Here is a 15,139-nt window from a genome sequence, read left to right as displayed (position 1 = left end):
TTGTTGCTGGGTCCATTTTATATTGTGGAGTAAAAAGATCTTTTTGAGTGATAAACAAAAAATCAAGTGAAAAGTGAAAAGAGAATGCTGCTAAATGGGTGGCATTTAGTCCAGTTGGTTTAATTTTCATAGACAAAACAAAAAGAAATGCATTCTAAGGGACTATAAATAGGATGAAAGTCTTGAAAGACTTGCCTAAATTTTCCATTGATTTCTCTCTGTAGGGGGTGCTTCGTATTCACCTGTTGGAAGCTCAGAACTTGGTTGCTATGGACAGTTTGATGGGTGGTATGGTGAAGGGAAAGAGTGACCCGTATGTGAAGATCACTGTTGGGACCACCACCTTTAAAAGTCATGTGATCAAAGAGAACCTCAACCCCACCTGGAATGAGATGTATGAGGTAAGAATTCTGGTGCTATATCAGTATATTAGAATGTGTATTAATTAGCCTAAATTTTTACTGGAGACCAGGGGTCTAATTTATCAAATGTGCATACATAAAATTTTGAATACACAAATGTCTATGAATAGAATCTATTAATAAAATGGGAGTTATTTTATATTGAAGTTATTAGAAGAAGGAACCTTTTCATGAACACTATACTAAACCTCTGTTTGGTTTCAAAACAGCCTCAGATCTTTAGCCTTTGATTCTATAAAATGTTGGCTATTCATTTGAGTTTCCTGTCCATGTTAACATGATTGCATCACACAATCCTTGTAAATTGATTTGCAAATCTCCCATTGAACCATATCCCAAAGGTGTTCTATTGAATTCAGATCCAGTGACTGAGAAAGCCACTGAAGAACACTGAACATCATGTTCATGAAAACAGTTTATGACGACTTTTTCTTTGTGACATTGTCTATTATAATGCTGGAAGTAGCCATTAGAAGGCTCTGAAGCTATGCACATGGTCAGCAACAAACCCTAAAAAGTTGGTTGATTATGATTATTTGGTATTAACATGCCTGAAGTGTACAAAACACATTTCCCACAGCATTCTTGACACAAGGCATTAAATGAGTAAATGCTCCTTTTTTTGATGCCAGTTGCCTTACACACAAATTTAAAACTTATTAAAAATTAATAAATGAGACCCCTAGTCCAGAAATGTCCTTCCCTGTATATTTTGCCTTTTTTAGACCATACAAATATTTTATTAGTACAAGGGTATAGATGAAAAAATATATAGAATTATATTCACTTGAAATTTCATTGTTTTATGATGATTTTTTTACCAGATGATTTTGACTCCTGACCCCAGTCTAGAAGTGAAGTTTGAACTGTACGACAAAGACATTGACTCTGATGACTTCCTTGGAAGGTTAGTGGTTGCACCAACTAACACTGTAAAAACACGCATGACAACATTTTATTATTTATTATTGTTATTTATTAAAAAATAACACAATAGTGGTATAATTATATTTTTTATGATATTATTGTATCATCCAAATATGTAACATATAAAATATTAGCATATAAAATACGTCTAATTTCTAAGACACATTTGTTTTCAAACACTGATTTGTGAAATTACAGAATAACAGTGTCACCCATTAAATTGTTCAGGCCTAACAGAAAAAAGCATCAATACAATTGGAGAATAGCAGCTGACATGTAGTCAACAGTGTAGTTTAAATTTTATTTCCACGTTTTGTATATAATGGAAGAAATACATATATAAATACACTTCTGTTAGTAATTAAGCCTAAACAGTTACGGTCCATCACTAACTGACATAATATACTATACACTTTCCTGAGATTACGTGGTTCTGTATTAAGAGGCCAGGTTCCATTTTTGGTCGTGCATACCCATGTACAGTTTAAATGAAATTATATTTGTGTGACTTTTGACATTTCTCTACAACAGGTTCAAAATTAAGCTTGGAGATATTATTAAATCCCATTACAATGATGAGGTGAGTATTACCAGAATTTTACTAAAGCCTGTTAGTTTGATAGATAATTTCATGGCAAGAACCTAGTAGTAGTTTGTCAAATGCATGTGTTGCACATTATGTCAATCTTAAAGAGTTGGTATAAAATTCTAATGTGTAACAAGACAAGACATAGATTAGGATTAGACACTAGTGACTAGACAACACAGGAATGATTTAGCAGATATAACTCAACCATGAACCAAAAAACATACATGCAAGTTAAGCATCACAGTTAAGATCTAGCAATAATAAACTGAAAATAAACTTTGGAGCTAATGTAGAAGCAGACACATATTAAAACAACAACTTAAAACACAGTCTAGAAACCACCATTAACTTTCAACATATGACTTGGAGAATGGAAAATTGAGAGCACAAGGGATGTCCAATATTTTCTGACAGCATGAACTTGGAGCAGGGACTTGTATAGTTTCCTTGATTAGCTAGGTAATTAAGCTATAGGTGTTAATAACCCACCCCTGGATGCATGCTTAAATATGCTTTTTGCCCTGCACCTCTGGAGGAACCCTACCTTTAAGAAATTGTCTAGAACAAGTGTGTCAGGGATTGAAGAGTGATCATAACCCTTCAGGAGAACACTCATGGCGTTGGCCAGAGATTGATTAATCGTCAGAGATGATAGTGGTATAACAAAGCGGACAGCCTTTTGAACTGTCCTGAAAACACATTCCAAAAGGGAAAGTAAGAAAAAGACATTTACACTGAAGCAAATGCTGGGCAAACTCAGTCCAGGTGACCAGTCACACCAGATGACACCAGTCATCTTGCTCGTCTCTGCAGTAACTGTATTTTGTAATAGATTAGTTGCCAGACCTGAGGCTCATGTCGATGTTTAGAAGCATGCTGTGGAGCATTTGCACCATTAATGCATGGCTGAAATACAGCCAGGTCATAATCCAAGCCATACAGCATTACCAGACATGTGACGAACAGCGGAATTCTTTCAGGCTACAATTTAGGGCTTAAATGTTTGTGCATGGGGTGATGGAGAACATGAGAACAACATCTTGTGGAGCTAGACATTCCATGATATTCTATGATATATTCTGCAGCCCCAGAGTTGATCTTGTATTGTAAACTCCAAACTCACTGAATCTTTGATGTTAAATGTAAATGTCACATGCCGTATCTGGCATGTTTTTCAAGCAAAAGTTTGTTTCAATCCACCTCCATAATATCTATGTAATGGCAAGGTGACGTCTCAATACCTAAGCTTTTGTAGCAGCTAAATTGAAAGTGAGAAGCTGGTTAAAGGGCTATCACTTTAAAAACCTTCCTAACAAAAGGATTTTTTTTGTTTTTATAAACAGCAGGTCTGAAATTTACCTACTTATAAAAAAAAAAGAAGAAAAAAAAAGTCATTTATGATTTTTGACATCTATGACAATACAGGAGATACCTGAAGACTTCTTGAAAAAAATTAAATAAATTACGGCAGAAACCCTAACATCTCACAGAAGGTGAATGTATACAGTATATGAAAGAAGGACGTTGGTGTATTGTAGTGGTTTATCTAGTTAGTAAAAAAATGGAGGAGGAGCTGTTAGTAAGTAGATGTCACACTGAACTGTTTTCTTGCAATTGCAATCAAGAAAAAAATCCAAGGCCATTTCTTTTTGCCGCTGTTGGCACTCCTGTCTGTGATTATTATATAATGATGAATGATGAGGATAAATGAAAACCACAGCTGAATTGCATGGTTGTCTTTCTATGTTGCAGTGGTTTTCTCTAAATGATGTGAAACACGGCCGTCTTCATCTGGTTCTTGAATGGCTGCCCACAGTAACACAACCAGACAAACTACAACAGGCAAGTAGTAATGAATGTGTAGCAAAATGGATTTAAAAAAAATTTGTCCACTCTTGTGTGTGCATGATTTAAAATGGTTTATTGAATTTATTTTTAATCAGGTGTTGCAGATGCAAAGTTCCCAGTCAAGCCAGAATAAAGCTGTCCCTTCAGCTGCCCTGCTGTTTGTCCTTGTTGAGCGAGCACATGCACTGCCTGTGAGTTAGACACAAACACACACACATATGCACAAGCATGCATTTTGAATATGTAAATGCTTATGCATTTTGTTGTGTGTGCATCTGTAGTTGAAGAAGAGTGGAAAGGAACCTAAAGCTGGAGCTGAGCTTGTGCTTGAGGGAACTTCTTACAAAACAAAGGCAAGGAATTTAATAAAATAATTATAATTATTAATATACATTCTATATTCTATGTTTGTGTGTGTGTGTGTGTGTGTGTGTGTGTGTGTGTGTTTGTTTGTGCGTTCATGTGACATGTGTGTGAAGAAAATATGATGCAAGATTAGTGAATTAACTGTTTAGGAATTACAGACATTTTAACATAATATGGTAAGGCCATTTTTAATATTTTGCAAAATATCAAATATAAATTCTTTGCAATCAGAGTAGTCTGAAGTCTGGAACCCACACACATCAGAAGCTATGTTTCTTCCCTGGCAATGCTTTGAGCATTCAACTGTCCAACTTACTTTTGCTCCCATAAAAAGGGTTGACCACATACAATGATTAGTCATAACATTATGACCACCTGCCTAATATTGTGTTGGTCCCCCTTTTGCTGCCAAAACAGCCCTGACCCAATGAGGCATGGACTCCACTAGATCCCTGAAGGTGTACTGTGGTTAGCAGCAGATCCTTTATGTCCTGTAAGTTGCACGGTGGGGCCTCCATGTATCAGACTTGTTTGTTCAGCACATCCCACAGACGCTTGATTAGATTGAGATCTGGGGAATTTGGAGGCCAAATGAACACCTCAAAATCGTTGTTGTGCTCATCAAACTATTCCTGAACCATTTTTGCTTTCTGGCACGGCGTATCATCCTGCTGAAAGAGGCCACAGCCTTCAGAGAATACGGTTTCCATGAAAGGGTGTACATGGTCTGCAACAATGCTTAGGTAGGTGGTACATAAAGAAACATGGATGGCAGGACCAAAGGTCTCCCAGCAGAACATTGCTCAAAGCATGACACTGCCTCTGCCAGCTTGCCTTCTTCCTGTATAGCATCATGATGCCATGTGTTCCCCTGGTAAGCGACACACACGCACCCGGCCATCCACGTGATGTAAAAGAAAACATGATTCATCAGACCAGGCCACCTTCTTCCACTGCTCTGTGGTCCAGTTCTGATGCTCACATGCCTATCATTGCCGCTTTTGGCAGTGCACAGCAATTTGAGCAACAGTAGCTTGTCTGTTAGATCGGACCACATGGGCCAGCCCTCACTCCCCACGTGCATCAGTGAGCCTTGGCCGTCCATGATCCTGTCGCCGGTTCACCACTGTTCCTTCCTTGGACCACTTAAATATATACTGACCGCTGCAGTTTGGGAACACCCCACAAGAGCTGCAGTTTTGGAGATGTCCTGATGCAGTCATCTAGCAATGACAATTTGGCCCTTGTCAAACTTGCTCAAATATTTACGCTTGCCCATTTTTCCTGCTTCTAACACATGAACTTTGAGGACAAAATGTTCACTTGCTGCTTAATATATCCCACCTATTAACAGGTTCCATGATGAAGAGATAATCAGTGTTATTCACTTCACCTGTCAGTGCTCATAATGTTATGGCTGATCGGTGTATAACAAGTGCTACAATTCCTATACCATTTGCCTGATTTGGATGAAATGCCCTCAGATTAATTAGTAGACAGCTAAAATAACAATAGATTCAATTCAATTGTGATAAAGCAGCTTTACTGAAATCCAGATATAGATTTAGATTTAAGTGCATAAGTGAGACTATAAATAGCGGTCTTTTGGTTATCCAAGTTAGACCATCAGCAACACACTAAATCTAACACTAAACTTCACATGATCCTTTTTGCACTAACATATACTGCAAATTTTTAATTGCTCTTTATTTTACAGGTGTGTGAGCGTTCAACATCTCCTCAGTGGAATGAAGCATTTCAATTTCTGGTTCAAGACCCCAACAAAGACATGCTTGTTATAAAAGTAAGGATTTATGCTTACCTAAGGGTAAATAATTAATCTGGTGATGATTTTACAGTTTGTAACCTGTCAACTTTTTCTGCATAGCTCTCTAGTGCATGGGATCAGCCGCTGGGTTCCCTGGTTCTACCAGTCAAGGAGCTTCTCTCTCAGCCAGAGCTGATGCTGGACAAGTGGCTGAGCATCGATGGAGCTTTAGCTGAGAGTCAGATCCTACTGAGGGCAGAACTCAAGGTATGAAATATTTCCCATCTGAAAAAATTTGGATCTTTCACACTTCCAGTATGACACTGACATGAAAGTCATTTAAACAGGAAAAAGCAAATATAGATAGAATGTAATCATTTGTGCTGCAATAGTTTGTATAAAAGAATATGCAATAATTAAACCTGACATTTTCCCAAACTCCACTTTTGAGAGCACACCTACAAACCTGTCTGCTCCATATTTCACTTCCCAGAAACCATAGCATTTTACTTGCTCCAAATCAACAGACCTTTGATTACATCTGTTTTGAGTCTCACACACACTCACACACTATATAAAAGACGCTCATTCACTACATTCTCTGTGAAATACACTTTCTGACTTTATCAAGACTTTTGCCTATAGTTTTTGGAATATTTTTCCTGTTTCTTGATTTGTGCTTGTTTTGCCAAGTTTATCCTGTTTGCTCAACACATAATCCACACCTGAGTTTTGACTTTGCCTTAAGTTTTGTATACCTCTGCCTTTGACCTCATTAGAACTACAATGAACTACATTTGCGCCCATGTCTGCATGCAGCTTATGACACATGCTGTTTTAGCCAATTTCTATTTTATAAAAGCTGTTTATTTGAATTAATTGACAAATGATGTTATTAATCATTGCTGTGTGATTAAGCTTTATTTATTGGGCTAACATTTGCCTTTAAGTCAGTCTTTCATTTTTACCGGTTATCATTTAAAGTTGTCATTTACATTTTTTGTAGCTTTAATAACAGTGATATTCATTTTGCAGCAAAAAAGAATTGTTTCATTCACTCAGAGGAGGATTGCATATTCAAAAATAATGTAAATGTAAAATGTAAAAATGATAGTACTAATACATTAATCATTATTCATGTTTGTGTTTTAATGCAGATCCTGAACTCTAAGATGGCAGCACTTTTGGCACTTGGTGCTGGTCCTGTATTAAGCAATAAGCAGGTGGCCACCACTGGACAGATCAGAATTTCTCTGTCCTATCAGAAGAAACTTGCTGTGATTATTCATTGTTGCAGGTCTGTAATTTTTCTTTTAATTGTATTCATAATGCCACATTCATTGTATTCAATCAATTTACAAAGCAGGTTCAATTCAGCGCTATAGTAGAGCGGTACTGATAATACACACCCCATGTCTCAATAGAGGCTCATTTAATATGGTCATGGACTTGCAGACTCAAGCACTGTGTCACTCCCAATACAAAAAGACAAAATGAAATGGTGGAAGGCATTAAAGAATTGTTCAAGATTGTGTTATCTTGAGTAAAGCGTACTGGAGATGCTTATATTTAAGCAAATGCCTTCAGTATATACAGATTGAATTTTTAAGTAGTTTATGAAATACCTAATACCTACATTAAATATATACATATAAAGGTCTTATGCCAATGGAGATGGAACAGTACATGAAGAAAATACATGCTCTGCTTCAATATGTATATACACAAGTGTAAAATAAATAGTACTTGTCATTATAAATACAATAAAAATAAAAAAAACCTGAACATTTTCAACTAAACTTGGGACTGAGGAAGTCACCTTGTTCAAAACTGAGGTGCTAAACTACATTACCTCTGCTTTTCAGTGTGAATTCTTTCTCACTTATATTCTCATTCCTTACTATTTTTCCAAAATTTCATCAAATCAGCTGATATAGCTGATCACGTGAATAAGGTTTTTTTCTTGTAGTCGTGATGTGAACATACTGGAAAAACCTCCTCCCAACTATAGAACATCATGCTAACACAAACATTAACAACTCTTGAACACATACAAAGATGTTTGAAATGACTTTAATATAGTAATCTTAGAATTTCAGGCTGCCAACCTCACATATTTGTATAATAATATTTTAATGGCATATAATAAGAGTGATGAATATTGCATGCATTAAATTGCTATATATTATGCAACTATATACCAGTTTATGCAAGTTACTAAAAGAAAAAAAAAGGAGTATTAATTAAGCAAAGCAGTATTATAGTATTATTATATTATCATATATGCTGAATATCTTTCATTTAAAAATGAGGATCTGCTGTTTATGATTGTGTGTGATATTTTAGAGGTTTGGTGACATCATCGAAAGAAGGTATAGACACTTACGTCTCTCTGATTCTGCTGCCTGATAAAAGCAAAGCCACGAAGAGAAAGACTGCTGTGAAGAAAAAAGATCTGAACCCTGAGTTTAATGAGAGGTGTGTATGTGTGCATAAATCTGAGAGAACATAAAAAGGACATCTCTTTCTTTGGCTTTATTTATGAACTTATATTTCACAAATCATATATGTTTATTCATTATTATTATTTATTTATTTTCTTCATCTTCTTCTTATTATTATTATTCAATCCCTAATTAAAACAATCACAGTTAATAATTAAAATCTAACACGATCTAAAACTGTTTCTCAGGTTTGAGTTTGATGTGAGTGTGGAGGATGCTCGGCAACGAGTGCTCAGTGTGTGTGTAAAGCACAGCTCATCCTTCATGAGTCGAGAAAAAGACATCATTGGGCAGGTGAGTCAGCAATTCACGAACTTCGGAAAAAGGTTGCCATTAAGTCATTAAGCTATTCAAGAAGTATATTGATGTAATAAATACCTTTTATGCCTATAGGCAGAAATTGATCTGGCGCAAATTGACTTTCTCTCAAGTGTTACAGAATGGTAAGTTCTATGATGTACACACATGCACACACACACACAACCACACACACAGTGTTGTTTATGTGAGCTTGGTCAAAATCAGGCAAGGTGTTATGGTGTGTCAGCTGTACACAGCAGGATAATATTTTGCATCATGAGTTTGTTTGTGTCTGATTTTTATAGTGTGTATATGCATGAGAATGTGTGAGTGAGTCTAAGTGCAGTCAGTAGTCAGTTGGAGAGTGATGTGGAGCATGAGTGTTCAGAGGTGCAGCCTGTGGCCAAATAGTTACGCAGCATTCTGTGAACTGCTCAACACTGGTTCTAGCATGGACATGATAGTATAGCTTACCATCTTTGCATCTTGAGTTCAGGGTTTGTGTAAGCTGGTTGTAGGTCTATGTCTATAGGTGGAGGAAGTGATAAGGGGGGAACTCTGTCAGTCAGTGGACATAGGGTGGCAGCAACATAGTAGATCCAGCTTGTATGAAACATTGTTTAGGCGCTGTAGAATCTTAATTGGCCTAATATACTGGTTGCGTCACTTTTGTGACAACCAAATGTCTCAAGTGGCGAGCCATACCAAATGTTCATTTTTGTACTTTGCTGCTTCACTTCTATCACTGTCCAGTTTCTTCAGAAATTGTGCACCATGTCACTCACTATGTCCTCCCATATATTTTTTTCAATTCATTTTATTTGTATAGTGCTTTTAACAATGGACATTGTCTCAAAGCAGCTTTACAGCTTTACAGAAGCATAGAAACAGAGAAAAAATGAAGTTTAAAGTTAAGTTGCTATTTATCCCTAACATTTATCCCTAATGAGCAAACCTGAGGAAACAGTAGCAAGGAAAAACTCCCTGAGATGATATGAAGAAGAAACCTTGAAAGGAACCAGGCTCAGAAGGGTGACACTGGACAGTAAATAATGTAAATGTTGATAATGTCCTTTCTTCAAACATGTGGTGGTTCTATCCATAGCAGTCCCACCACTGAGAGAGAGAGAGAGAGAAACAGAAAGGAGACAGAAAAATATTATGTATGCTTGTGTGCAAAGTGCTGGCAGAGACTCTGGCAAGACTAGCTATGACAGCATAACTAAAATGGAGAGCCAGAAGGTGACAGACATGAGGTCTTCCTGGGACATAAAGCATCCACTTCAGTCAGCAAACCTGAGTGAACATGTGAGAGTGGTAAGGTGACAGCATGCAAACATCTCAGTTCATTGAACACTCTATGCCCATGAACCAGATCTGCTCCTTTACCAAATTAAAACTATACATAGAAAGCTTGACTAATCATATGTATTTTCAGCCTGGACTTAAACACTGAGACTGTGTCTGAGTCCCGAACACTAATTGGAAGGCTGTTCCATAACTGTGGGGCTTTGAAAGAAAAAGCTCTGCCACCGGCTGACACCAAACACATGGTTAAAGATGGCAGGTTTGGCAGAAGAATGAGTCTTAAGGTCTTGGAGAAACAATATATGATTACCATGATCATTGTATTGCCCTTTAAGATTGGGAAGTCAGTGAACTGGCCAGGTGTGAGGCCACAGAGGACATATGATAATATGAGTATGTTAATGATCATATGGGGCCACTGGTATTTAGATATGTTCTGTAAATATCCAGGCTTTCCATGGCAGGTGCGGTGCCCAAATGATCAGTTTATCCTGCTGGCTTTACCTTCTGGGCATGTATTTGGCAATTCTTGATATCCTGATCGATGTCTCAGGATAATGCTCCTACTATGCATGACTGTAGGAGAATGATCACTGTGTGCTGTAGGGGCAGCAGCACTACATTGATCTTTCCGTGAACTGGTCATATACAGTGATGTGCTCCCCAGTTAAGACTATGAGACTGGTAGCCCAGGCTAGCACCTTATCTGTTAGCATTGACTGTTTTTTGCTGCTCAGAATCTCTCTCTTGACCAGAGAAGTAGATGGAAAATTATAGAAAGAAATCTTTACACATGGCTGATGGCTGCACCTCAAGAATACTTGTCTGGATGAGCATTAAGTGGGATAAAGAGAAAGAAGAATTTCCTGCCAGTGCATTCCTATTGCATCCATGTTATGACAAAGTATGCTGTCAGGCACCAGAGTTGGCTGCAATTGCAGATAAATGCTTTATTCATAAATGGCAGGCAAACCGACCCAAAAGTATATACTAGAGCATAGTCAAAAACAGGCAAGGGTCAGGCAATGATCAAACAGAGTTGGCTAAGCGAAAATGGATTCTGAAAACCACAAAACAATCAGGATAAAAACTATAATGTCGTATATGAGAATAACAAGATTTATTTTGTCAGGAGGATGAAGCGTGACATGGAGCATTGTGTACATGCATGTGTGCCATTGTGTACATGAACCCAGTGATTTTCCTTGCACTATTGTTATAACTTCCTTAGGTTGACAGAGCCTGTTTATTCAGTAGTTGTCAGACTCATTTAATGATACAGAAGTTGCAGGTTCCAGATAGTAGTTTAGAATACGACTCTGTATCTGATTGTGTTATAGCTGAATCCCACCTCATTGCTAAAATCTGTGAATGCCTCAGTACTATAGGGCTCTAAAGCTGGTATTAAATCTCCCTGTATTTTGCTTGTGATGTGTTAGCAAAGGAATGCTTAATATCTCAAAAACACACAGAATTCTAATTAGTTACAACACTATCTAGGTAGCTACCTAATTCCACCTAGAGATTTGTAAGCTGACATTACTACATAGTTCATAGTAAATAGATCTTGTGTTTTATGCTGCTGTGTTGATTTTGAATATTTAGTAACAAGTTGTTCATGTTTTAGCTAATTGGTGCTAATTGCAAGCCTGTAACTGTTTCTTGTCTTAACAAATTTCTCCATTCTCTCAATGTAAGGTTTGACTTAAAAGATCACAACTAGCTGGAGTGTCTGAATCTTGAGGTCTTTCCTCGAAGTGACCATAACCATTCATCAGTTCAACTATCCACACAGATGCCTTGCTGTATATTTTTTTTCGTTTCCCTCTCTTTTTTACTCTAGCTGATATCTTTAGTGCACTAGGCGTGCTGAAATTGAATGATGGAATCAATATTACTTATAGACAGAGTTTTGTTAAAGTTTTTCTAAGTTTATTGACAAGACATAAGTGAGCTTCCAGGAAATGTAATATATCTACATCTATATTTTACTTTATTATTATTATTTTTACAATTGCCAATATCTACTTATGCAATTGCCCAGGGATGAAAATTTAAAAAATAATTATGTTTTATTATGCAATGATGATATTTGTTATGGCATCAGACATTGGAATTGCCTTTGTTCTAGTCTGTTTCTTGGCCAGATACTTTCAGATATCACTGTGTTTTTACAATTCTAATGATTGTATCGGCTATTGTTATTAGCATAGACCAAAGTTTAAGTTTTAAAAAGAGATCACACAATAATGTGTTAAAAAATAGTTAATATACAATTACATTGGCTACTGGTTACATAATGGGCAAATTAAATCACAACATGGTGCCTATGGAATAAAGGGGAATGAAAATTAGGTTAACTAAAATCCATTTCCAATATAAAGCTTACACTGAGCATTTTTTATGTACCTTTGCTTGCATCTTTCACTTTGATCAACAAACCTCTTCTGTATATCCAAATTTATTGAGGTTGCTGCTAAGGTGTGGTACCTTTACTGCCACTGGATTTTTGCAAGCTTATTCGCCAAAATTAAATAATGAATTTGTTAACAGTCACCCATGCAAACTGCTGCACATAGATTAGAAGATATAGTACTACACAATAGGCCTAAAAAGCTGCTTCAATGGCCTTCATCATAATAATATGACAGCTTAATCCTGACCAATACCAGGGCTGCATTCCAATACACTTATTGTTTCTATACATTGTTTGATAACCACTATTTGACTTCCTCCTTCCTACTTCAGTATTTTACTAGCCAATTGAAATTCCTTCTGAATTGGGTGGATCTTATATGTGTATTAAAGCTCTAATTGTTATATTTTTTTGTTTTGATCAACTACTCCACGTCTACATGGCAAACAGTGTTATTTCATTATTTCAACAAGAACAGTGTGGCACAATCTATTTAGCTAGTTTGCAAATTTATACTAAAACATAATTCAATAACTTGATTTAGAAATTGCCAAGGAAATTTCTGTTTATTGCCAAGGGAATGGGGGGTTCAGATGTGTCCACTGTACTCCTTGTGCTGCCTATGCCAACTTCCTGCAATATAAACTCACCATCCACTTTAATAGGGAACTCTCACACCTGTTCATTTTCAACTTGCAGTTATCCCATCAGCCAGTTATGTGGCAGCAGCACAGTGCATAAAATCATGCAGATACAGGTCACAAGCTTCAGTTAATGGTGTCATTAAACATTAGAATGGGGAAAAAACCTGTAATTTCAAAACAAAAAACAGTAAGTGATTAGAAGTGATTAGAAAACCTTTTTGATTAGAAAGATCAGAGTAAATTGAGCAGATTTGTCTAAGATGACAAAGTCTATAAGTCTGTAAATCTCCGTATAAACAAAATGGCAAACCCTGAGATGCATGGGCTATAACAACAGAGGGCCATATGGGTTCCCTTACTCTCAGCCAGGAACTGCCATCTGAGGCCATCATGAGCTCAGACTCACCCAAACTAGACAGTTAAAGATTAGAAAATAAATCACCACAGTTAAAATGGCCCTTTTCCATTCTGATGTTTGATGGGGTCTTGAGCTGCATCTGTATGTTATGTTCTGTGTTGCTGCTACTTGACTGGCTGATTTCATAACTGCATTTAAATAAAATTAAATAACTGAAAATTATAACCAGGTTTCTGAAAACCTGCACAGTTTGAAGACTGTGTTATCTGACTGCAGAGGTAAGATCATTTGGGGGTTTATGAAAATCCAAAAATCAAAGTAAAATGAGCTTGGTGTGTTTAGGCCTATAGTCATATTAGAATGTATGTTTATGCTTGCACTCAACCTTGAATGGCCTTACATTTATGTGCTATGAACATATCACTTTTTGGCTTTTATTATTTTGCTGATTATGTGTTTATAAATTGGATTGTATGTTTGTTAAAATTTTAACATTAACATTAAAAACATTAACATTTTAACATTCAATCTGTCATTGGGACCCACCTGAATTTGTGTTTTGTATGTTTTATTGTATGTGATTCTGTTGCAGATGATAAAATTGTTCAATTTCAGACAAGTGGATAAAATCTATGACCTTCATGTTTTTCCAACATTATTGCTTTTTAGCAATAGGTCAGGGGCTTATTCATCAAGAATCTTAAGAGTGGCTCCTAACTAGATGATCTGGACTACACCCAAGTCAAACATTAAAAAGGAATTTGCAGGAATATGCAAAATCATATTGCATATAATAATCGATCCAATTCCTTTTTAAGGAATTGGACCAATTATTATATATTAGTATTACATCATAGACATCTTTGGAAATACAAGTTTACACAATGTCCTCTGCTATTAACAATGCAGTCATTGCTACAGAAGACCATCAATTTGTACAGTGATTGTTTCATGTAGAGGAAAACCTATAAATGAAAAGTCACAATTAATTGCAAAAAAATATATAATTATATGAAACTGAAAATCTCAACTTTGTTCTACACTGAAACATATAAGTTCAATTTCTTACAAGAAATTTACTTTGTTTGAGATCCTGAGAAACGATAAAGACAAAAATATTCCTCTCAGCAGTTTTGTAAAACATTTTTAAGGAAAAACTCTTGGGAGACCTCTCAGTGATAAGATTCTTTGTGAATATGGCATTTATTGGAAGGTATATATTTTGTTTGCCTACTCTTTTTTTTTTTAATTCTATGATGCAAAACCTGCTTGAATGTAACTGCTGCATAGATGAACATGAAGCAAAACACCAAAGAATGAAGCAAACAATAACTAATAGACTGCATTTTTCACAGCTATGCATTGTTCACTATTCACTCTGTGCTGGCAAACATTTGAGCTTGAATATTACCACATTAAAATGCCAATAAAGAACACATTTATTCACCAGATGACGTATTTGAATGTGAAATCATTACAAAAATAGTGCTTTTGTGACCTGACATTTTAACACACTGTAGGAAAAATGAGCATGAGTAGGTGATAAGGTGAAAGTGTTTAGTCTGAAAAGAACTGCAGTGCTGCATTTAAAAAAGATATACAGACACGTTCATACAGCTTCTACAGAAGTAATCAACACTGAAAAGTACATGTAGAGTCATAATTATTAATATGTCAGAATTAGTAAAT

At 36.2% G+C, this 15,139-nt stretch overlaps 1 protein-coding gene across 1 annotated transcript in view; it reads left to right on the top strand.

Annotated features, from left to right (window-relative positions):
• esyt1b (extended synaptotagmin-like protein 1b) overlaps window positions 1–14,901 on the top strand; it is a 49,653-nt gene extending 34,752 nt beyond the window's left edge. The window contains exons 40-52 of the mRNA XM_058403404.1: window positions 225–401; window positions 1,247–1,329; window positions 1,881–1,929; window positions 3,691–3,780; window positions 3,882–3,977; window positions 4,068–4,139; window positions 5,870–5,956; window positions 6,041–6,187; window positions 7,078–7,217; window positions 8,267–8,398; window positions 8,613–8,718; window positions 8,818–8,867; window positions 11,731–14,901. Coding sequence (XP_058259387.1) covers window positions 225–401; window positions 1,247–1,329; window positions 1,881–1,929; window positions 3,691–3,780; window positions 3,882–3,977; window positions 4,068–4,139; window positions 5,870–5,956; window positions 6,041–6,187; window positions 7,078–7,217; window positions 8,267–8,398; window positions 8,613–8,718; window positions 8,818–8,867; window positions 11,731–11,755 — 1,254 coding nt within the window. The 3' untranslated portion in view covers window positions 11,756–14,901. The remainder of the gene's footprint in view (window positions 1–224; window positions 402–1,246; window positions 1,330–1,880; window positions 1,930–3,690; window positions 3,781–3,881; window positions 3,978–4,067; window positions 4,140–5,869; window positions 5,957–6,040; window positions 6,188–7,077; window positions 7,218–8,266; window positions 8,399–8,612; window positions 8,719–8,817; window positions 8,868–11,730) is intronic.
• Window positions 14,902–15,139: the final 238 nt, after the last annotated feature.

This window comes from Hemibagrus wyckioides, linkage group LG11, assembly GCF_019097595.1.
Source record: "Hemibagrus wyckioides isolate EC202008001 linkage group LG11, SWU_Hwy_1.0, whole genome shotgun sequence".
Taxonomy (NCBI): Eukaryota; Metazoa; Chordata; class Actinopteri; order Siluriformes; family Bagridae; genus Hemibagrus; species Hemibagrus wyckioides.
Note: the sequence above shows the minus strand (reverse complement) of the source record. Positions and strands in the feature narration are given on the sequence as shown.